Source organism: Falco punctatus, assembly GCF_963210335.1.
Source record: "Falco punctatus genome assembly, chromosome: 9".
NCBI lineage: Eukaryota > Metazoa > Chordata > Aves > Falconiformes > Falconidae > Falco > Falco punctatus.
In genome coordinates, this window is record NC_137589.1 from 11,330,264 (window position 1) to 11,354,707 (window position 24,444).

Sequence of the window (24,444 nt, forward strand, 5' to 3'; positions counted from 1 at the left end):
GGTGAAGGCGGGCAAACTACAAAATTGTTATATGTAACAGCGTGCTTTGGCCAGGGAGCCAGGAAAATACCTGGGATGTACTAGATAGAGAGCACATAAATGATACTTCATTTCTGTGTTTCTTTTGGGTTTTTTTCCTTCTTTTTTAGTTTACAGTATGCAAACCTATATATACATATTGCATATATGCATACCATGTGGTAAGGCAAGCCCACTTACCTCTGAGTGTTATGTACAGTTATCTTTGCTGCATTTCTTAATTACCATAGTCTTATTTGAGTAACTGTTCCCTCCCTTAATGTTTGCTGTCTTCAGTCACTCTTCCTTTATTTGATCCTGCAGGGGTATTGCAGCATAATTATTTCCATGGTAACAGTTTGTAATTCCATAAACAGAAGATTGACTTTGTTATATGATCAGGAAGCATCTGGAGAGCCATGAAGGCTGATTTTTCAGCGATGCTGAGATCCTGCAACCCTTATTGATATATTAATATAAATCAGCTGAATTTCTTTCTCCTTCTGCGAATCCTCCTTTAACTAGAAAGGCACACAACAGTGTTGAAAATGGAGGGTGAGCAAACTGAAATGTTGGGGGGATGCTTGAGAAGTTCAGAATTTTCCCCCATTTTCTTGTTGTTTTAAGAATCGAAGTGACCGGGGTTTTGAGAGAAGTTCACGGTCCTCTGAGTATTAGCAGGGGCAGACCACAGCATTAGTTATAGCAGATCTTCAGTTGCTTGTGGCATTATGTTATTTTCATTACTTTCATCATGACGATCTAATTATTCTATATGTATTTTAATAGATTTACAGCAGCTAATGTTTGGAAAAGTGCATTCTGTCCTTTGAACAGTCTCAGAAGCATTCACAGTAATTTCCTAGGTTTTCTCCTTACAAAGACGTGAAATTGTATGTGTGTGTTAGTATAAATAGAAATAAATAAAATACTTGTACAGGGTAAGCTCAAGGATCTGAGAACAGCCTAAGGTTTCTCATTTTCATCCTAATCAATGTGCTTGTAACACATGTCCTGCAGCTAATGAAACCGAATGGAACCTCATCTACTCTGCACACGATCAAAATTCAAGCTTCTACTTTGAAGAAGCCACAAAAATATCTTTCTGGGAGAGCCAAGGGTAAAACCTCACGTAAAACACACTGTGCTTAGGCCCAAGTATACCAGACATCTAAACTCCAAAAGCACAAAACCACCCCAACCCTTGCAAACACCCCAACCTTACAAACACCCCAACCCTTACAAACCAGACTCCACAAGCTAGGGTTTATCTCTGAATGACAAAAGGAGATCAGGCTGCTCAGCTTGATGTCAGCAGTGAATGCTTAGGCAGCCTCTTTCAAATGCAGAATAAGTTTCAAGAGCCTTGTCTAGCACAGAAAGAGAAAAGAAAAGGAATATTTTTTAAAGAGAGAGTCAAAGGATATTTGTATGACTACAAAGCTTTCCAGCAAGTGAGGAAGGAGAGTCAATTGGTATCACAGAGATCTGTAGCTTCCAAGCAGCACTATGGTGGGAAGCCCAACCTCAGAGAAACAACTGTTCATGGAAATAGCAGGCTCTTTTGAGAAAGTTTCAGCAGACTTTGAATGCCATTCCACGTTTCTGAGATTATAAATCAATGATCTTCCAATATTCTGAATTTACACCTGGCACAGCCTGTACTGCTCCCTGTGACGGCAGTCAGGGCTGCTTGGTGCTTTGCTGGACTGAGCAGGCAGGGTGGCTGGGTGACAGCACAGCTGGGAGCCTTCACACCAAGTCAGGCATCTAGTGGTCCTTGCAGTGGTTCCCTTGTAAACACTACCATTTGGATCACAAATGGGAATTGTTGGGGATGCTGTAACTGTTAAAGCAACGACGAACAAGCTTGGAGGAAGGAAGCTGACTCCAACAGTATTCCATTTGCTCTGATTACTGTTGTTTTTTAAAGCACTTTTAATTAGAAGCACATGTGAAAATGAAGCCAGATATAACCCAAAAGCAATACCACAAAAAACAACCCAGAAAGCCAAACCCATAGAAATCCCAAGCCCAATCTGTGGTTCTGCTCCTCTGTCCTGGTTAGAAGAGGCAGCGTAAGGCCCAGTTCTCCTTTGTGCAACTTCATTTCTTTTAAGCCTTAGTCATGGTGTGGAAGTCTGGGCTGCTTGGAGCTGGAGCCTGGTTTAGCCTGAGCATTGCATGCAGCCAGGATTTGCCCTCCCAAGCACCTTCAGGTGCTGCTTTTCCTCTCTCTCCTAAGGTGGGTGGCAGTGGTCAGCTGTGGCAGCCAGGATACCCTGCCTACACCAGGGACTGCTGAAGGGGAGCAGAAATGCCAAGAGCAGTGTGTGATGCCATGTAGCACAACGCACAGTTGCACTCCAGCACTGCTGGAGTGTGTATGAGATTAGTAGTGCTGCTGGTAGAGACTAATAATTTCTTACAGGTGAGAGCCTTGGGTTTACTGTTGCTCTCTAGGGCATTGTTTTATACTTTAATTGCTGTTATAGAATTGACTGCATAAATACAAAACAATAGAAAACATGTTCTAGTCTTATTTTTGACTATGTGTGTTTATATGTGTGCATTTGTGTTGCTGTTGGTTCAAGGTGTAGGTCTCCAAGAAGGCTTTTGCTGTAATCCCTTTGTGCTGCAAATTGGAGGTATCTGATTTTGCATTTGTCTGGAGTAAGGAGCAATATCCAGAAACCAATTTTCATGTCTTAAAGCAGTACAGATATACATTTAGGGGAACTCCATGGGAGGTCCTAATTCATGAAGGAGCTACAGGTGAAAAGAACTGCAAAAATTGATGTTGCCTTCTTGTGGTGCTGCAGTGTTGTTTCAGACAAAAAAAAAAAACCAACTGGTAGAATACTACAGCTGGTAAATTGTTGGTTTGAAGAATAGAGATGGAAAAGACTTGGTAAATTATTCAGTACGTTTTCCTGATAAAGCAAGTGTTTGTTTCTGAAACACTTTCATTTCAAATCCAGACTAATCTTGATGTCCACTGCTTCCTAATAGCAGTAATATTTGCAGCCTGGCACAGTGTCTCCAGGAAAAAGAATAGTACTTTTGTGGTCAAGGCACAAGGCTGGGGTTCAAAGATTTAATTTTTATTCCCTGACTCTGCATTAGCCTTTGTGACTGGGCTTAGAAGCCTGCTTCTGGGCAGGAAACCTAAGGCTCCCTTGCCTCCTCCTCACCTAGATTTCAAATTTGTTTAGTCAGGACCCGTCTCTTCCTTTTAGATTTAATTGATTTTTTTTTTCCCTATTTCTGTTTTATTTGTAAATAAAGTGTGTTAATTTTATTAACTATATAACAAAATGTGTCTTATTTTGCAGAAGAATATAATACTTGAGAGTCATCTTAAAGGAGAAATTATTTTATTATAAGCAGCCCTCAATGGTGGTAATACTCTGCTTGCAAAGCAGACAACACTGGTATCCTAAAACTATTAAGGAAAATAATTTTCTGTACTTTCAGCTCAGATTTTGCAATTGGTTCTACAATTTAAAAGTGCAAACCCAGTATCGTTAGCCTAGCAGAGCTGACACTGACCACTGTGAACTTGATTCTGCAAGCTGCAAAGACTTTTTGTATGGCAGGAATTCCATTTGCACAGTGCCAGATTTTCTCCCTGAGCTGCGTACTTCTTTTCTGGCACACTCATTTTTGAATGTTATTTTGTGCTAAGAAACTACCAAGTTTTATGATCAGAATGTACAGTAAAACTTTTCTCCAAATTTTTAGGAGCGTAGGAGTAGTCAGCATGGATTCACCAAGGGGAAATCATGGCTGAGCGACCGAATAGTCTTCCATGATGGAATGACTGGCTGGGTAGATGAGGGGAGAGCGGTGGGTGTTGTCTACCTTGGCCTCAGCAAGGCTTGTGACGCGGTCTGCCATACCACGGCTGCGGGTGAGCTCAGGGAGCGCGGGTCAGATGAGCGGGCGGTGAGGTGGGCCGAGGACTGGCCGGAGGGCAGAGCTCAGGGGCTGTGGTCAGCGGCGCAGGGCCCAGCTGGAGGCCTGTAGCTCCGGTGCTGCCAGGGTCAGCGCTGGGCCCAGCCCTGTTCCACTTCTCCACCGGCGCCCTGGGCGAGGGGCAGAGGGTGCCTCAGCAAGGCTGAGGGGCCGGGCTGGGGGAGCGGCGGGTGCACCCGAAGGCTGCGCGGCCGTTCAGCGAGACTGGGCCGGCTGGAGAGCTGGGTGTGGAGGGACCCGATGGAGTTCCACCAAGGCAAGTGTAGGGTCCTGCACCTGGGGGGAACAGCCCCACCACCAGTACGGGCTGGGGCTGAGCTGCTGGGGGGCAGCTCTGGGGAGAGGGACCTGGCAGTGCTGCTGGGCAGCCAGTTGCCCCCGAGCCAGCAGTGTGCCCTGGTGGCCGAGGAGGCCAGTGGTGCCCTGGGGGCATTAGGGGCAGCGGGGCCAGCAGGCCCAGGGAGGTGATCCTCACCCTCTGCTCTGCCCCGGTGAGGCCACAGCTGGAGCGCTGGCTCTGGTGCTGGGCTCCCCAGTTCAGGAGAGACTGGGAACTGCTGGGGAGGGTCCAGCGGAGGCTGCGAAGATGCTGAGGGGGCTGGAGCATCTCCCTGGGGAGGAAAGGCTGAGGGAGCTGGGCCTGTTTAGCCTGGAGAGGAGAAGGCTGAGGGGGGATCTTCTCGATGCCGACAAATACCTGAAGGGCCAGTGTCAGGAGGACGGGCCGGGCTCTTTTCAGCGGTGCCCAGCGACGGGACGAGGGCGACGGGCACAGGCTGCACCACAGGCGGTTCCTTCTGAATATGGGGAAGAACTTCTTTCCCCTGAGGGTGACGGAGCCCTGGAACAGGCTGCCCAGAGAGGCTGTGGGGTCTCCTTCTCTGGAGACACTCAAACCCGCCTGGACACCACCCTGTGCAGCCTGCTCCAGGTGCCTTCCAACCCAGACCTATTCTGTGATTCTGTAGGTTTAAGGGAAGATTTGAATGGAAGTTGTTTCTTGAAGTATACTAGAAAGGGTGGTTGGTTGTGAAAAAACGTTCTCTTTGTCTAAAGAAGAAAATGGAATAAAGGCATATGTACTCAAGTTGAATTGCTTTAAAATTGTATGTATGGAGGTATGTCTGTTTAATGCTGAAGCTTAAAATTGCAGACTGTTTGATACTGCTATTACCTTTCAACTTGAGCTATGGATGTGTATGCAGTAGTATACTGTACTGTAGTATACAGTAGTTAGTGCTTAAGCAACAATATGTTATACTGATGTTTTCAGAAGAGTTTATACATCTAGTGTCTGTAGTTTCAGAAGAGAGATCCATTGTTTTAAAAGGAAGAAAAAGAACAATTTCTCAAGACATGTCTGCAAATCAGCTATTTGTTTTATGGAGCTGGGTAGTAATGGCTAAGTAACACCTCTGAGAACTGTTAATAACTGGCACAGAAAACCTGGAAAGGAGCAAAGATAAAATTTACCTGCTTACCTGAGGAGGGGTTTATTTATTTTCTTTCCATTTGGTAAGCTCATAAATGAGCAGAAGTAGTGAAGTTGTCTCAGAACAGTAGAAGTATTTGCTATCTACCACTTATGATGCAAATAAATTAACACGAGGCATGTTTGCAGTGTTTTCTTTAAAGAATTAAATAAAAGGGAACAACTAGAATATCCAGATTCCTTCCAGGAAACACAACTTTGGCTGCTTTTAAAAGAAAACCTGCCACTGGTTAGGTGGGATCAGTACTCCTGGGAAATCATTCCATACTTGTCAAGATACTTTAACATAAAATGCAGGAGGTGAAAACCTTGCAGGCAAATACTGATATGGCCAGTCAGTTCTCAGCAGACAGCATTCAAATGTTGTATCCAAAAAGTACAACATGAATGTGGTGTTGACAGGAACACAGAAATGTACAGAATAGGAACCACAATAAAATACATTAACCTGAGACATAATCTGATAGACTGTGAAAGAGCAAATGGTTTTGAGAGTTACTGAAGGAAAACATTAGCTTAAATTTCCACCCCCACTCCCCCCTTGAAGTCAGTACTGTTAGGCCAACGCTGGGAATTTGTATAAATCACATTTCCAAATTTGATATAGAATATTAGCTTTCATTGAGAGATCTGATATGTTTGTTGCCTTCAGTTCGTACTGTCAACACTTGAGAATGTGGGCTGGCACTGGCACTGCCTGCTGTCAACAGCCCTGCATCATTCCCTCCTGCAGTTTTCTCTCTTCAGTCTGGGATGTCAAAAGCATGTTACTGATTGTGTATTGGGAAACTTAATCTGGTTAAATGGATACTGTCCTATTGCAGAACAACAGGAGCTGAAAGTGAGAGCAGCTAAGCTGATGCTGGTAGAGAAAGATGTAGAAAGAGCAGAAGCAAAGACTGGCCATTCAAGTAGGACAAGGTTTCTTTTAACTCTTCCAGGAACGTCCAAGAAAAAATCCCTGGGAAAATGGTGGACTGTCCATTTCTTCATATTTTCAAATGTGACAAGATGCCTTTTAGAAGCTATGTGGTGATGCACAATTTGCTGCCCTCAGTATTTGGGTGAAAGGGGGAAATCTAGTGTACCGTAGTATAAAGGAAGTGAGATGATCTGTCAAGCATTTATGGCCTTTTAGTGTGTGTTCTTTAAAATAAATCCATTGCCTCTTTTGGGAATGCGCTTTGTGGAGGAATCTCCTTTCGTGAAGAGCAGTTTTAACAGATTTGTGAGAAATAAAATACCAAAAATGGATGCATAAGAGATCTTTATATCAGTTCCTTATTATGATCCTCTAAAATGCATAGTATCTGATAGTTATACATATAAAAGCAGAAGGAAAAGACCAAACGACATGAAGTCAGGTAATTTATATGACTTTTAAAATGTATTCAGATAGAATCTAATCTATTGATTACCGCTGCGCTCGGCACTGGTGAGGCCGCCCCTGGAACGCTGTGTCCAGCTGTGGCCCCGCACGGCCAGAGGGACGCAGAGGGGCTGGAGCGTGTCCAGAGCTGGGCAGGGGCTGGGGGGGCTCAGCCTGGAGAGGAGGGGGCTCGGGGGGGCCCTTATCGCTCCCTGCAGCTGCCTGACAGGGGCTGTAGGCAGGGGGGGTCGGGCTCTGCTCCCAGGGAACAAGGGACAGGACAGGAGGGAACGGCCTCAGGTGGCACCAGGGGAGGGTTAGATTGGGTGTGAGGGGACATGTCTTCACCGAAAGGGTGGTCAGGCACTGGAACGGGCTGCCCGGGGAGGTGGTGGAGTCACCCTCCCTGGAGGTGTTTAAAAAATGTGTAGATGTGGTGCTGAGAGGTATGGCTTAGTGGTGGGCTTGGCAGTGCTGGGTTAACAGTTGGACTTGATGATGTTAAAGCTATGTTCCGACCTAAATGATTCTGTGATTTTAGTGCTCTTTGTAGTCAGCAGAAGTCCTGTAGTTGGTCCTTGGACATGACATTCATCAAATATAGTCTGTTTTGTAAAGAGCACTCAGGCTTTTTTGGTATTTTTAAAATCACTCTATCAACACAGTAACTGTAGATTTTTGCATGGTGTCTTCCATGAAAATTGAACCAGAAACTTAATCCCTTTCAGTTGCCTACCTGAGCAGAAAAGCCTCTGCAGTGTTGAGTAGTGTGCTCTGCAGGTTGCTGAAACTCCTCCTTCACACTGTGGGAGATGAAATCCTGAATTTTTGGCAGGGGTTCTGATAAAGTCTCTATAAGCTCAGCCATCAACAATCCCTATGTGCTGAAGCATTGCTGGTCACATAATGTCACTGGTTATTGTTGTTGCTCCATCTCTTTCCATTCTCTTCATATATCCTTTGCTGAGCGAAGCAAGAAAATACAACTAAAAAGGGATCATAATACCTAAATTCTGGGAAATGCATGTCAGAATTAATAATTTCTTATTTTTGCATGATAGCAAGTCTTTAAATACTGTGTGATCTGGAGTGTACGAACCCTTTTGTTTCCCCAGCATGATAGATTATTCGAATCTGAAGATTTCATCCACTTCTTAGTAATGTGTTCTTCTGAATTGTAAATTGCAAGCTTATCGTTTCCAAATTGCAGATTTCCCGTCTTTTCATCTACATTTATGTAAGAATTTGAGGTAGTATTTATATTTTTGGTTTGTTCTTGGTGGCTGTTGCAGGTAACAGCAAACATGTGCAGTGGCTGCGTGGGAAGGATGGTGAGGTCTGGGTCTGGGTTATGGGAGAAGCCCCCGGCGACAAGCCGTATGAACAGATATCAGAGGAGCTCATAGCAGAGCGAGCCAGGCAACAAGCGCAGAAGGAGGCAGAAGAACTATGGTGAGGATTTAAGAATCTTGAATTCAGGGTCCACTTGGCATAATGGGAGACATGGCCTTGTAGAAAGGCAGCAGGTAATGGTGGGTAAAACTGGTAAGTATGTTTTGTGAACATTAGTTTTCACTTGTTTTGGCAATTTTTCAGCACGGGAAAAACATGAATTTCATTTTTGTTGAATACTGAAAAACAAAAATCCTCTTCCGCAAAAAAAGTGAAGCAAACTTTTCTTTCGGGGAATTTTGCTAAACCATTGACCAGTTTGTAAATAAATAAAAATAAAGCAATCTGTGTTTGAGATGATTAAATTAGGTATGTTTGTTGTATTGCGCATCTATGCCCACAATGGGTATTGGTACATAAAGTCCTTTTTGAAATTGGTTTTATTTACATATTGCTTGTATTAATTCTTATCCCAGCAGTTCAGAAACTGATTACACAAAGTGCCCTGCTGGTATTTCCAGCAGGGCCTCTTCAAGCTTTGGGAAAGATTCAAAAGTGTTTGGATGCCTGATATGGTTAGGAAGTTGGCCACCTGCCTCCCGTGCTTCCTTTTGTAGTGCAGCGCTGAAAAGTGACACTTTAAATGTCAGACTATTCTGTATTATTCTTTTTCATAGGAGATTCTTCTTGATTATAGTGATTGCATATTGAAGCAGGGATTAGAAGCTTCAACCTGTGCTCTGCATTCCTTTTACATTGTCAGTACTAATAAACAATCTACTGTAAAAATCTGGCAGACATTTGCATTGATATTTGAGAGACAATACATTCCCAATCATGCTTTGCTAGGCTGACAGAAAAATCTATATTTTCAGCCAGGGAAGGAAAAATATAGGGTATGACTCAACATCCGCAAACTACTTCTCTAATTTAGAAGGTACTCTTCTAATTAGTCATTTATCAAAAACTGAGGCTGTCTGCTTTCGGGATAGTTTCCTCAAATCTGATTGGAAGTAGGTCTCTTGTTAAATACATTTTAAGTATTTCCTTTTATGTTTCCATGAAGTCTTGTGCTAATTATTTGTTGCAACCAGTGAGCAAGTATTGATCCTCAATTAAAAAAAAAAAAAAAATCAGTGTCTTAAATTATTTTCATTTTCAAATTCTTTTCTGAAGGAGACAAAAGGAGGCTGAAATAACAAAGAAATTCCGGGATGCTATGGCTCAAGAAAAAGCCAGAATAGTGGCAGAAAAATGGAAAATAGAAATAGAAGATCGGAAAGCTGCCAAATTGGAGGAGGAAAAAATTCAGGAGGAACTGAAGGTTTGCACAGAGTACTTTAGCTTTTCTAATAGTCTTTTTGTATAGTTTCAAAGTTCTTGTCACCTTCAGTGCATGTTTATTAATAAGCTTTAAAACCCAGAGTTGTAATTTTTCATCCTGGAATATACAAATAGCTACATGGTGTTCACCAGAACAGCTGGGTGAGTGATGCAAAAAAATTATATATCTCATTCAAAAGTGTCAGGACAATCAAACTGGTTATTCAGCTCACACATTAACAGGATTGTTCAGTCAGCTGTGCCGAGTGAGTCATACTGGGGGGAAAAATGTACAATTGTGAAACGTCTCATTTAAAGTTAGTTTGCTTGAACATATTTTGTGTATTTTGGGTGAGTTCACATATTGAACTTTAAAATTTTGTCACTACTTTCTTTAAGGTAATGAGAGGTGGATCCTCCTAATCAACAGATGGGAAAAACCCAGTCGGCTTTGTGGGGAGAAGTTAATTTGTCTGATTTTACTGACTTCATCATGAATTTTCTATGGGCTCCGTTATAGTATTTTAATGTTTGTTTGAAATAATATTTTTTTCACATTCTTTTGTTGAGAAAAACAATTTGAAAACTAAACAGGAAAAGATGGCCTTTGCCTTCCCTTTTCATATTACTTTATAAAGATAAAAAATTGTTTAAAAATGGGAAAATAAAATATAATTGGTTTAGTGTGCAGAGAAATTATCAGAGAGTTCTGAGTCTGGGATGTGCACACTGGGACTGCACAAGATTAGTGAGGCTGGGTTTCCATGGAGAAAGCCTGTAGCAAAATATGACTCCTAGGAGATCTGCATCCAGTAACTCATGTCTACACGCCTCTGCCCTGCTGACAGCTTGCTATGTCATTTTTCCCGTCCTGAGATGGTGATTAAAAGTGTGGAAAGTGTGGATAGCCTCCTCCCTTGTCCCTCTGTGATGGGAGGAATGCTGAAAAACTCGGTGTTAAATTTATGCAGTTTGATTACAAACTAGAGTCAGCAACTTACTTGTTATTCTATAAATTGTGGCCTGGGATTTGAAGGTGGTTTTGTAGCACAAAGCAAGGGCGGTTCCTGTAGCCTCCTCTGCACAAAGTTGCCGATTTACCTTTGCACGATTAATTTGAATTCATAGGAGAGAACAGGGCCTTTGAAATTTGATGTCAATGAGTAATGAAACTATACCTTTCAAGTGCTTTATTAATGTATGAATAATGAGCAGAGCAACTAATTAAATGCTCTTTTCTCTGCTTTCCGGAAAGCAAAGCCCTCTTGAACAAAGACTGTTCACTTATATCTCTGTGGTTGATTTACAGTGCACTTGATGGGGTAAATGTCCACAAGCTCACTGTTGTTATTCTGTTTCAAAAAGACTTTTCAAAAAGCAGAATGAGCAACTTGCGAGACTTTTAGTGGCCAGCAGTCATAATTCTCTATTAAGGGAAACTAGTCTTTCAGTTGTTGATGCAATTTAAAAGGAATAGCACCACATTCTGCTCATTTTTGTACTGGTGGAAAGGCAATGTCGCAGTGATCTGTGTTCCCACTGTTTCTCAGGAAGTGAGCAGGTATCCTCCATCCAGCTGTGTGCCTGGTAGGAGCAAGAATTGCATTGCTGTTAAGTGGGATGAGAATTTGGGTCAGTTTCTACTTTGAATTTCAAATACTAACCTTCAGCCAGGATTTCTTTAGTCCTGTTCATAAAGTTGCCAACATCTTTATTTTATCAAAGAAACAGAAACCTTTTTTTCCCCCTATTTTTTCCTTTAAGTCAAAAATTTGAAGAGAATATTTGCAGAAAGATTAAATAAATGGATGAAATTTTTTAAGGCAAGACCCAGCAGAAATTAACCTTTTGTCTTCAAATATTAGTTTGAAAACAAGATATTATGCAGCGGGTTTTGTTTTTTTTTAAATGCACCTTTATTGAGCATGCTCTCCTGGCATTTTCTGTATTAATACAACAACATAGTCTAATTACAATTCCAGCCCTGGGTCTTCAATTAGGTTTATAACTTGAGATCTGTTAGAAGGGACTTGGGCTAACATAGGGTTCCACCAGCAGAGATCCAAATGCAGGGTTGATCCCTGGTACTATAACACCACACCTTTGCCACTCAGAAAAGCAGCTTAGCTATTCCTTGGTCTTGGAAGAGCAGATCCTGTACGTGGTGCTGTAGAACTATTTAGAAACAGTAAAGGCGTTTCAAAGACAAGTGGATCTCACAGGCTAGTGTGGGGGAGTTGTTAACCTCTGTCTGCTGGCTTATTTAAGCTCACTTGGCTCTCCTTCTCCTTCCCATTTTACTCTTTTTATAACTACTCTTGTGCAGCGGAAAAAGCATGTGAAATATTTACAAGCCGAATGAGTGGAAAGGTACCTAGACAGGGAAACAGGAAAGTTATGTTTCTGGCATCTGCCTCGAACTACAAAAGGCGGTAAGAACTACGGTGTTGGGGAAAAAGATTAATTAATGAATGTACTGAGGTATGACTGAAGTCATTGAAATCACAAAGAAATGTACCTTTCATGAATGATCCAGGGTGTGGAATGGGATGCAGATCAGTCAGCAAGCCCACTTTCACAGGTTTAGAATATTTAATACATTGGTAATCATCCTTCTGTGATGATAACCAGACTGTTTAAAGCAATCTCCAAAGTGGAGTATGAAAAGTTCAGTCTCTACTAATGCTTCATCCTCTTGAAGCATTTTGACTTGGGAGATTGAAACTCTGTCCTTTCTGCTGATGTGTTTAATTTCTAACCGTATTGTATCACAAACACTCCTGTTTAAAATGCTTTTATTCCTCTTGACCTATCATGGGACTTCAGGGCTGTCTGCACTAGATAAATGATATCTCACATATCAAAGTGAATGATGATCCCTGGTTCCTTTTCCAACACTATCAGAAAAGTATTGCTTTCCTTAGTGTTTCTTAAGCAGAAATGCCTTTAATTTATGATGCTAGAATATAAATGTTGACTGCTCTATTTTTGCAGTTCTTTTATGTGCCTATTGCAAAGGGCAAATAAGAGAGCCAATTACTATCATTAATCTTTTTGCTAATTCACAAAGGCTATGAGATCATAGGCATAATTTCCTACTGTTATCAGTTGCTGTCATTAAGAGTCTGGAACAATGTGCAGAGCTAGGGCAAATTAAAGGTATGAGTGTCAGCCAGCCAGGGGCGGGTGGTATCCTTCAGCTACATTTGGAAATTAGAGAGAGATACTCTCTCAGCTCGCTTTTCATGTGGTCTGCATAAAGCCAGAGAATATTGACAGTAAAGTACTATCTGTATGACAACATAAGATACTGCCAAATTCAGTAATATAAGCACAGTTGAAAGTGAAGCTAGATTGCTTTTTAAAAATTCCTTCGGAGATGAAACGTGTGATAACCAAAAGCTGCATATAAACTTTGTGGGTATTGTTTTTCTTCATGCATCAAAAAGTATTTAGTAGGCATTTTAATGAGAGTGGCACTTAAGGAGAAATAATGCTTATTCTTTTGATAGGCAACAAGAGAGTCAGAGTGCGTTTTCATTTCCTTCATATATATATATATATATATATTTTTTTTTTTTTTTTAAAATGCAAGTTCATGACCTTTACTTGCTGTTGGGATTGTGGTGAGTGAGATGAGCTTTTTTTAAAGTCTGGATCCAAGAATTTCTATGTCCTAGCTGTTTCCATTCTCATCAAAGACGACAGGTTTAGAATCAGCCTTCAGAGAAGAACAGAATAATGAGTGCTTCAGTTCAGGAGATCTCTAATAAGGACAGTTTATGCTTAATAGAACGAAAGTGCCTCAGTCCTATTGACTTAGGTGTCTCTTCAGCACATGTCTGAGTGCTTTACGGTGTCCAAAAGTGCTGTGGACCTGATGCTTCAGATAACTGCTGCCAGGTACAGAGTTTAGGGATGCAGTAAAATATCGCCGTCACCACCTACAGTACCGTGGGCTTCTTATGATGTAACAGCAAGCGTTCTGTCCTGATCTAAAAAAAACAAACCCTCTTGTCTCCAAGTAAACATCAAACACTTGAGTGGGCCTGTTATCTTTAAGTGCAAATAAGCTGTAAGTTCAGCTCTGTGCTTTGCGGTGCCAAGAAAACGCTGAACTCTTTCCAAAGGACAGCTTATTTAGAATCCAGGAATATGACAACAGCTTCTTGCTGGAGTTTGGCACCCAGTTCATTCTGAAAATGCCTCAGTTGGGTTCATTCAATCGCAATTAGAATAATTCGGTAATACATCATTTTGTTTTCTTTTGTGCTAACACAGTTCAGAAATTTTTTCTCTATGCAGTTGTCTCTTGAATAATGTTGGAAGCGAGGCAGCTGTTAGTTTCTGCTGGGAATCAGGCCTTCAGATTTTTCTATCCTGCTTGTGAGGAACTGCAATATTAATTTTAAGAAAAATCTTTTCCCCAGTGATATCAGTAATGGTTGCACTGCTGAAGCTGCTGTCTTTATTCTGGATTGCTGGTAAAAACTAGCAAAGCTCTGATCTTCTCCATGGATAAATGGGAAAATCTGAGCCGCTAATGATAGTTTACATATCAGGAATTCAAGCTGTGAAGAGGCCCTAAGATCCAGAGACAAAATTTTAGTAGATTGTCACTGGATCTATGGCAAGTTACCCAAGCAGGGTCTGCCCAGCACATGCCGTAAGTCTCAGATCTCTCCCAGTCAGGAATAGTCCTTAGTTCTGTTTTCTGTCTGATCTAAAATGTCTTTGTGAACCAGACTGTATTGTTACCCCCTAAATGAGCCGTGTGTGAGTAGCATGTCCTGGGGCAATCCATGACTGAAACACAACTTTTTCTATGTATAGCATGACTGAATTCCGTACATTTGTCTCTGTGCAAATACATGAGCAGTGAAGTGATGCAAACCCTGTGCTCCTTTTGAGACACTGGCAACAGAGAATTAAAAATCTCTCTGCAAACAGTTTCTTTTTTGATGCAAAAGAGAGAATTTTCTCAGAAAAATGTTGGGAAGGAGCTGGGCATATTTCTGCTGATACTCACTCACAGCTCTGTTGGAAACTGTCAGGTGGGTTTGTGGAGAACTCTGATCTCTGAATTCAGCCTCCTGTGCCAGCCTTGCTGAGAGCAGGCTGCCCTGGAGCTGGGAACCGTGGGATTTCCAGATTCCCTTCTTCAGAGCAGGGAGTCCTAGGGGCTCCAGTCTGAAGACAAGCTGTGCTCTCAGCTCTGGGGCAGGTAGCCTGAATACCTGCCCTGGCTCAGGGGTGATTGCTGAGGCGGCTCAGGAGATTCACAGCAGGTGTAATACAGCCGACTAGCTGCAGCTTTCAGGGCTGCCAAGGTCACCTCCTGCCAGCCTGAAGCTTTGAGGGAATCCCAGGCATCCTTTGCTTTGGAGAGGATTGTTGTAGCAAATATGTCTTTCAGGTTTTGCCCTGAGCAGGATGGCTGTCATGCTGCTGCCCTACATCCCACAGCACTCCCCAGAGAGACCCCAAGAGCCATGCCAGCCAGAAGCTCAGTTTTCCACTGTAAATAAACAACCGTTGTATTTTGGCTTTTCCTCAGTGTATTTTCTAAATCTTTCAGCAGCAAAACCCGAACGTTGACCTAATCTCCCCTCATCAGCACTTGACTGAAACATGCAAAGTTAACCATGGCTAATATTAAATATTATTTAGAGCTGGTTGTAGTAAAGCTATCAAACGTTGCGAGGCACACATTTACAGTAATAAGTAACAAGTTTGTGGTATAATGTTCAACTGCCAGAGGCCAGATAAGATCATTTAGCATGTTTAAATTCTCCAGTGGAGTTAAAGCTGGAGAGGATTACTGCTGCCTATTGAATTGCCAGCCTGAATTATTGCAGCACGTTGGTATTTGATGGCAATTTGCAACCATGTACTCACTTGTCACCTTCCTAATTATTCTGGAAAGGCTGAAAGGGTCACAGGACACAGTGCAATGTCTCTCTACTGTCAGGCTGGAAGTGATGTTTGTAGGTTACTGCAGCTCTTGGCTCTCAGCTCTAATGCGCAGGATTGCATTCACGGGGCAGGGGAAGCAGAGAAACTGGTTGCTGTAGTCTTCCAGTGGAGTAAATGTGAACAGTTCAGTTGGTCATCTTAAATGCAAATTATGCTTTTTAGTCATATTTGACAAAAGGATGACTTTTCTTTCCTGTGTCATTCTAGCATGGGTTGTTTCTCCTCACACACATCTGTAAGGAGTTGTACAAATATACTTACACATGCATCTATGTGCTAATTAAAATAAATAGGATTAAAAAATGTTTTTCTTTTAAAAAGGAAAATGATAGGAAAAAGTGTTGTGAATTCAGAATCAGGTGTCAGCGTTAAGTTTGTTGTTGTCTCTTCTTTGACTTAAATCTCCTTCACACACACACAAAAAGGTAGACATTTCTTAGTAGGCATTACTGCTTTCCATTAAGAAGTAAAACTGTACCTGAATTCTATTTTTTGGGTTTTGGTTGGGTTTTTTTGGACACTTTCATCTTTTTACTACACATGGTTCAACAATACCTACATCAAAAAAACCCAGATTTGTGGCAAAACTGGTGTGATTCAGGGAAACTGCTGTGAAATTGATCCCCCCTCCCCACCCCCATTAAGCTAACCTTGTGTTTTGAAATGTTAAATAGAAACCATTGTGATAACCCAGGATTACTCGGGTGTCCATACATCTTTCTGAAAAGATAGCCTAGATATATTGGATTTTTTTAGGTAGTGAAACCAAGTGAATAAATATTCTCCTCGTAAGAATAAAGAACAGCTGATTGCATACTTTTTCCAAGAGGGGAATAGAGCCATTTACTAGCAACTGAAGTATGGAATCCCTAATTCTACAGGGTATTTAAAAAGATTTTTTGTTGTTGTTTGTTTGTTCTGAAGAAGCTGCTGGGCTTTGAAATTAGTGCTTCCTAAAAGCATTGACTTTTCAAAAATAATGAACTGTCTGCTCAACTAATATTTTTAGGACTTGGGGGATAACAGTGAGAGGATGATGTTAGCAGTATTCAAAGATACTAGCCTTAAAACTGACTGAAGAACAATACTAGGCTTTTATTTCTTATAAATAATAAGACCAGCCTAATGTGCTGTTCATCATGTGTGTTATGGAACCATTATTCACTGCTCAGATACATCACTATTAATGCTCAATATTTCAGGTCTTTTGAATTGTTGTATTATCAAGAAGACAGGTCCTCTGCTGGTGTTACCTGGTGGAGCTCAGCCGTGCTAAACGGAGAAATGTTGATTTATGTTACTTAGGGAAATGAAAAAGTGGTTGATTTCTTTCAGAGGATAGAGTTTTGCATTTCTTCCATGTTCCCACTCTGAAGATGGTGTTGCTTGTCACTGCTAAATTGCTTGCTTCTTTTCAGTCTTTTTGTCATTCTTCCTTAAACATGTCGTTGTGTGCTCCATGACCAGAACACCCAAACAGTCCTGATTCCTTCTGCTGCTTCTGGCCCTCGCTGAGCTTGTAGAGGTTGCGAACTGCAATGTTCTCTTGGAAAGCTGTCTTCTGAAAAGAATTGGCATTGTCATCCTTTAATTCCAGATGTCTGGTTAAAACCAGAAAACTTCTGCAGAGCTAGAGAGAACTGCAGTGGAGAGAGGAGAGAAAAAAGTGCCTTTCCTTCCCCAGGGTGGACAAAAGTTTGTTTCTGTTTCCCACACAGACATTCCAGACACCTGTTTCACCACTGGGAAAACTTGCATGAGTCCCTCTTCGAGGCATTAAAACACATTGTTTGGACATTCATATATTCGGATTGCTTTTGATACTTCTGTCCTGGCAGATGTTAAGATAGGACAAACAACCTTCGAATGAGTACTTTTCTAATGTATTATAAAATATAATTTGCTGCAGGGAAGTGTTAATCAATTTATATACACTTTTACTGAATTAATATTGCTTTTGGGTAGTTCAGCCCCTTTCAGCCTGCAAAGAGGCTGAATTGTAACAAACATTTAAACATAGTGTGAACTTTCATATCAGTAGAATAAAAAAAAAATGTTATGCAAGTTGCTTTTTGCAGGATTATGAGCAACGGCATGAAAGCTTAGTAACAGAAGTCATATTTTGATCCCATTTTTTAAATCTCTCACTCATATTTGCAGTACTTACTAAAATAGAACATGGATTGTTTTGGTCAAGTTGTGAATCCTGCTGTTATGAAAGCTTGTTTTCAAACTTACAAAATATGCCCTTCCACAAAGTTCATAGTGGAATTATACGATATATCATACGATATAATAAAAAAAAAGCTAAGTGTGTCTGCCCTTTGAGAGCAGGAGCAATCCCATCTGAACATAATTTTCAGACTTTACATCATACCGTATCGTAAGAAAAAGAAAATATTACCAGCTCAAAGTCTGTAACTAAGAAACATTTGCTCAAATATGTCATCTCAGCTGATTGATAGAATGTCTTGGTGCATTTCAGAAAATGTTTTCCAGTTTAAAGTAACAATGGTTTTTTTTGGTTATGGGTTTGGTGGGTTTTGCGTTTTTGTGTTTCCCTGTGCTCAACTATTACTGCTTCCATTGCAATGAAACATTAAAATCCCTCCAAAAGGGAGCAAAGTTAGGAAAGTGCAAAACTCATGAAATCCCTTTTTTGACATTTAGTAAACAAAAGGTATTTAAGGAAGACAGAATTATGTCCCCCAGACCTCCAAATGTAAAAAGCAGAGTTTCACCAGGTTTTACTCAACTGGATGGCAGTTGCTTCACCCTAGAAATTTGATTTTGCAACAACTCACAATCTACTTTGGGCCTCACTTATAGTTTAGGTTTGGTAAATAGGTTAGTAGTTTAGGGTGATTATACTCAGTGACTGACAGTAAAATTATTATCTGTAAGATTGTTACGCAAAAGGGTATAGTGTTGGTTCGATTATAAAATGAAATAAAAAAATTCTTATTCCTAATTCAAGTTATTTTGATAATATAAATAAAGCTTCATGAGGTTTGGTTTTGTGGGTTTTTTGGGTTCGATTAAACAGTGAACTAAATCTGTTTCTTTGCTACCTAAGGAATTTGGGAAAATTTATCAGCAATCAGGTACAGACACCTGTTTCTGCACTAATCAAGCTCCGTTGTTACTGATAGTATGTGGAAGGCCAGCTGCAGAGGCAATCTTTATCAGATTTTCATCTCCTTTAAGGTCGTCTTGGCAGGAAACTTTGTATTTTTAGCCAAGTTTTGCAAAGTGACTGGTGTGTGCTGAAGGATGTGGTTTTTCTTCCAGAGTGCAATGGTCTTGATATTTTGAAAATGTTCTTCTCTTTCTTGGTTATGACGATACATGGTGACAGTTGCTAAACTAAGAACACCAGTAAATCAGTTACTGAATTCTACAGATTCGGTGGATGGTGTGTTTACTGCTTGAGTGAGAGTGATCTCTCCCATGGGAATACGTGTGGACTTAAGATGAGCACTGCTTATGGATTGTAGAATAGCACAGGCTTGCGTGCCACCTGATAAAACATGTTTTCTGTATAGATTTCAGGTCTTAAATACTTCATGTTCCTTATTCCCATGATACCAGTGCATCTCAAAACACACCTTCTTCAGAAATTCCTAGGAGGTAGGAAACTTCTATTATGGCTGATGTGATACGTGAGGAACCCAAAGTTAGAAGAGACAGTGATTTGTCCAAGGAAATGTAGCTATTCTGTGGGAGGAAGCAACTGTCCGAACTTTTGGCACATTCTTTTTCTTTAATCACCTCTGTTGTACTCTTTATTTGCCTAGAAAAGAGAAGAAGAGGAAAGACAAAAGGGTGAAGAACAAATAAGGCAGCAGGAAGAAATCCGAGCAAAGGAGTTGTATCTGAGCCTTAAGCAAGCTCAGCAGCATAGTCAACACAGCGATGATGACCAGGAGTGGGAAGAACAGTGTGAGTAAAATTACCTTCACAGGATTAATGTATATCTGAAAATAAAAGGGCACTTGTAGAATGGAAAAAGGTATTGCTGAAAATCTCTTCTACCTAGAGCAATGCAAAATACTGTATTATTTTGCAGAAAATTACCAGCTTGACCTTACAAAGAGAAGTTACCATGAGTTTACCATTTTCACATTTCTTTCTGAAGAAGAATCCATGTCAATGCCTTATAGAAAATTTTTCACATACAGTGACCGAAAGAATTAATTTTTGTTTTATGTGATTATTTAGATATTTTGGCTTAGTAACAATAGCTCTGGACACAGTTATTTTGACAGCTTGTCCTCAGCTATCTCTGAAAAGGTAAAATCTGTCTTCACCTGTATTTTAATTGCTTCCATATGGTAACGGGATCAAGCTACGATATCAGCACTGAAACTCACTTAATTTCAAAAGATTACAGTAAATAATGCTTAATTGTTGCCCTGAAAAAAAAATCCTCATGATGATGATCTCACTCTATGGAGGTACTGTTCCTTTGTAGCCAGCCTGAAATTCTTTGTTAATATCAATGTGATTAATTTCAAAATACATTAGCAATTTTTAAAAGCCTATAAGGAACAGAACAAATATATTACTCTATATATGTATACATACATACTGTAGGTAAGTGAAGGCCCACATTGTGAGTAATAAGACTTAATAGGTTATTGTGAGTAAAATGTACATCTATTCCATCTGGAGTCTATTGTATAGTTGGCTTTAGAAGTAGAAAATAATTTTTCTATAAGAATTATGCATTTTTGTTGGGGAAAGAATGTTTTTTTATTTCCCACATCTGTACGGATTTGATTACTCTGCAAAAAGGGAAATTTAATGGATGGAAAGTTTTAGCTCATATGGGGTTATTGTAGTAATTAGGTGTAACACAAAGATTAAGCAACGAATACTAACAATGTAGTTTTAGGGAGCTGCTAGTATGTGTTGCACAAAATACCTCATGAAGTAGGAAAAAAATATTGCTGTAGTGTTACTTGTTTCCTGACAAGTAAAATAAATGTTTCAAAATATGCTGTGAGTTTATTTTATGGTTTTAGTCATCATTTCAGGAGTTCCTGAGGACTAATTACTGAAGGCCTATTACCTGGAATTGATGTGATAGTGAATCATTCTGTACAACATGAATTAAATCTATATAAGATACACTGGTGCCATTTTCCAAGCTCGTAGCAGGCTACTCTTATTTTTGATCAATAAAACCTCTGTATATTACACTGTCAATAAAGAGAAGATAATTATTTCCTGGAGAATTATCTAAATCCAGCTGTATGTTTATTCAGAAAGGAAAACTGTAGCTTTCTGTATTTTGGGTGTTTAGAAGCAGAATGAGTTGGGGTAAAAATAACCATTTAGTTTTGTAGAAAATTAGCATCAGCTGGCAAGCAAGTGTAGAGTATGGTATTATGTACTTTAGCATTTCTTTGATGGTATATAAGTAAAGAAAATACTTTTTCAACTGTGTTATAAAAAATTAAAAATTGAACAACACCCAGCCTATCGTTACAGTGAAATAGGCAATAAAACAAAATCCTATAAACATTACTAAACCCAGTTATCATTTCCTTACTATTACATTAAAGAGGTAACTGAGGTTTTAAATTTTTGTCTGTTTTCTCAAGCAATGCTGGTTGTACAGGGACAGATATCAGAAATGCAATAGAGGAATTACGGGAGAAGGCAGAGAGGAAAGGAATGAGCTGGGGAAGGTTTTGGCCATGATTTCTGCAATGGCACCCTCGATCTGTGAAAGCACTTTCAGCTGCATCATATGCTGATGGGTATAATCTACCATCAGTATTTTTTCCTGTGTAACCTTTGGAGTATTCTGTATGCTCTGAAGGACTCTATCACCTTCAGTCTGTGTGCCTCAATACCTGTAGACTTGTCTGCTTGGGGTCAAAATGACTGCAGCTCATGTAATTTCAAGCTATCTAGCCTGATCGCCAATAATAGTGCTGCCGTGGCCAAACGAAAGCTCAGCACCTTCGGCTGGTGGCACCACAGCTGGGTTTTGCAGCCTACTATGAATTCTGTGCTGCAAGAATTTATGCTGTTATCAGTAATTGATACAGCATTAAACTAACTGCAGACTAATGACTGGAGTGTATCACATCCTTGTTTATCCTCTTACGCTTATCTCAGTGTCTCAATTTTTCCCAGTTGGTTTGAGGGCTTAGAACTGTGTTCCATTAGCAAATGGGTGTGACAACTTAAGATATGAAGATGCAGTGTTTAGTGCCTTATCTGAAACCAGTTCCTGGCTGGTTTAGACTATGCCATCAGACTTTGCATTGAGCTTCCTGAGGAGCGTTAACATCATCTGTTTCCTTTACTTTGCTGCAGAAGGCAGAACCGCCAGCAGACAGGCAATAACAAATATTTGGAAGTGGGAGCATCTGAGTTGCTGTGGAGTGAACTAATACCTCAAGTTCACCAGACTTCTCACTTTTTATTTCAGTTCCAGATTTTTTTTTTTCCTTTTTATGGTAATCCTTCATTTTATCTTCAAATACTCCTTCGGGATGCTGAGAGGAAATTCAGTGCAGTTGGGCAAAGCCATCCACTTGTCATCTTTTCTAAGCAATAAATAAATGCATGAATTCATAAGAGAATTACAAGCAGATGTAATATTAACGTCTTTTGTCTCTACACACCTGCAATGGAAACCATATTGCCCATTAGGAACAAGGCCAGGCTCCTGTGTGTCTTACCTCCTTGAAGTCAGCCCTTCAGATTCAACAGTGCTGGGGGGTCAGTACTGAAGAGGAGCAGGAGTGCTAGAGCAGCTATTGTGGAGAGCAAATGAAGCAATGATATTGATGACACTACTAATTTATTTAGTAGATGGAATTTAGAATGTGATGAGGATTCATCTCTCCTCATCACATTATCGCTCAGCTGTTTATTGCCAAGGCAATAAGCAAAGTGTTACTAATATTAGTTTCTGTTGTTCAGTTCAGTTTGCTTCTGCTGTTTGCCTGATTGTGCCAAATAACAGTAAAAGCCTATAGAATCACTGCATTAATTGAAATTTTAGTGGGGTTTAATATACAAAGTGATGAATGTAGAATAACTTGAGAAATCAGTACTAAAAGGAAAAAAGATGTGAGAGCAATTATACACTTTGATTTCATGTAATGGATATATGTTGGGGTATTTTAGAGGGCAGTTGGGAGTTAGTGTGGGGAGCAGTGTATCAGCTGACAAATGAGAAGACGAATAGTGGAAAAGACTGATTCGAAGAGTCTGCTGTTCAAGGCTCTTCTTTGAAACTGAGAAGTGGCAACTGAGGCAAAGCCTGGAGAGAGGAATATGTATATTCTCATCAGGTTTGGACCTTTCTGTGGGCTGTTCCAATTTGTAGGTTTCTAGAGTATTCAGTAAACAATCTGTGAGAGAACTGTAGCATAAATTTTCACCTGATTGAATATTGCAAAAGGCATTCTGTTAGTACACTTACAAACCCCTGAAAACTGCATCAAGCACTGAAGTGCTCAGATACCATCTTACCAGCTGTACTCATCTCCAGACAAAACTTATTCCAGCAAAAATCTAAACAGAGTTGAGTAACTTGATCTATTCTTACGTCTTTCCCTAAGCACTCACTTTTGGTCTCTGTTGGAAGCAGGCTGCCTCATTACAGTGTCTTTTATATTGTATTTTTCTGTTCTTCTACAAACTGTGTCTGTGAATTTATTTTTGTCTGAATTTTAAAGGAATTTATATATGTTTGTTGCTTATCTTCCGCAGAAATTCAAGTGAGTGAGTTTACTGGCAGGAGCATTTGATAAAATGCTGATTTTTAAAGCGAGTAGTCCCCAGTTCAGCTACGTATTAACTAAGCAAGTGTTCAGCCTTAAGTATGTTGCTTGCTGAACTTCAATAGGTCTTAGAGTGTGTTGTTGAATAGGGACAGGATTATTCACATGCTTTCAGATAAGAAGACTGGTGAACTGGAGCCATATTGCAGAGTATTTGTGGGAAGTTATTTTCCAATTAGGAAAGGGAAAAACGCTGTGTGACTTGTATGCGCACTCAGAAAATCTGAAGATTGAGTTTTATCTATTAAGTAGTTGTTTTGAATTGCTCATAAATGAGCTTCCAGGAATTATTAACAAGGATAAAGCTGAAACAAAATAATTTAAAAATGAAGATGCATATTCATAGCAGATTTATTTTTTTTCTGCTTTCACATAGTTCTGACTGTAACTCAGCTCTTCAAAGCACAAAATAGATTATACAAAACGGAGAGTTCCTAGTCCTTCACAAATTATGTGATCAAGTTCAGCTGCAGCACAGCATGAATTAATCCTCATCTATATAAAAAGACATGGTATTAGAACTTTGCCAGGACTGCTAATAGGATTTTCCCAATCCTAAGTGAAAATACAAAAGGCAATCTTGCATTTTCACTCAAAAGACAACTTAGGTTAGCATAGGGGAATAATAGATTCTCATAAACTGTTCAAGGAAAACAAGGCAAACTTAAACTGTGACCTATAGGATCATAAAAGCTATTGCGTACACAAGCTTTTGGGTTTCTTTGTTGTTAGAGTATGTTCACGCTGCAGGCCATGTAGACATATCCAAGCTGGCTTTAAACTATTAATTTCTAGCAACGATGAGTTGTATAATCAGGACAGCACAGACCTCAGTCTGGATGTTTTTACCAATTTTACAGGAAGGTTTGGTAACCCATTTTTGGCCTGTTCTACTGCAGCTGTAATCATATTGGCACCTAACCTACGTAAACAGCTCAGGCATTTCTACACAAGCTACAGTGCCACCAGGGCAGAAGTAATTTTACAAGCACTGAAGAAGGATGTTCCTGTCGTTGCTATCACCAACACCTGAAGCAAAAACTGGTAGTGGACATGGACCTGGCTGTACCATAAATTTCCTGTGA

At 40.2% G+C, this 24,444-nt stretch overlaps 1 protein-coding gene across 2 annotated transcripts in view; it reads left to right on the top strand.

Annotated features, from left to right (window-relative positions):
- Positions 1-24,444, top strand: part of SH2D4B (SH2 domain containing 4B) — a 111,785-nt gene that overhangs the window by 51,621 nt on the left and 35,720 nt on the right. For both annotated transcript variants that reach the window (XM_080400918.1, XM_080400917.1), the window contains 3 exons: positions 8,150-8,309; positions 9,426-9,573; positions 19,346-19,490. In XM_080400918.1, the coding sequence (XP_080257044.1) occupies positions 8,150-8,309; positions 9,426-9,573; positions 19,346-19,490 (453 nt within the window). The remainder of the gene's footprint in view (positions 1-8,149; positions 8,310-9,425; positions 9,574-19,345; positions 19,491-24,444) is intronic.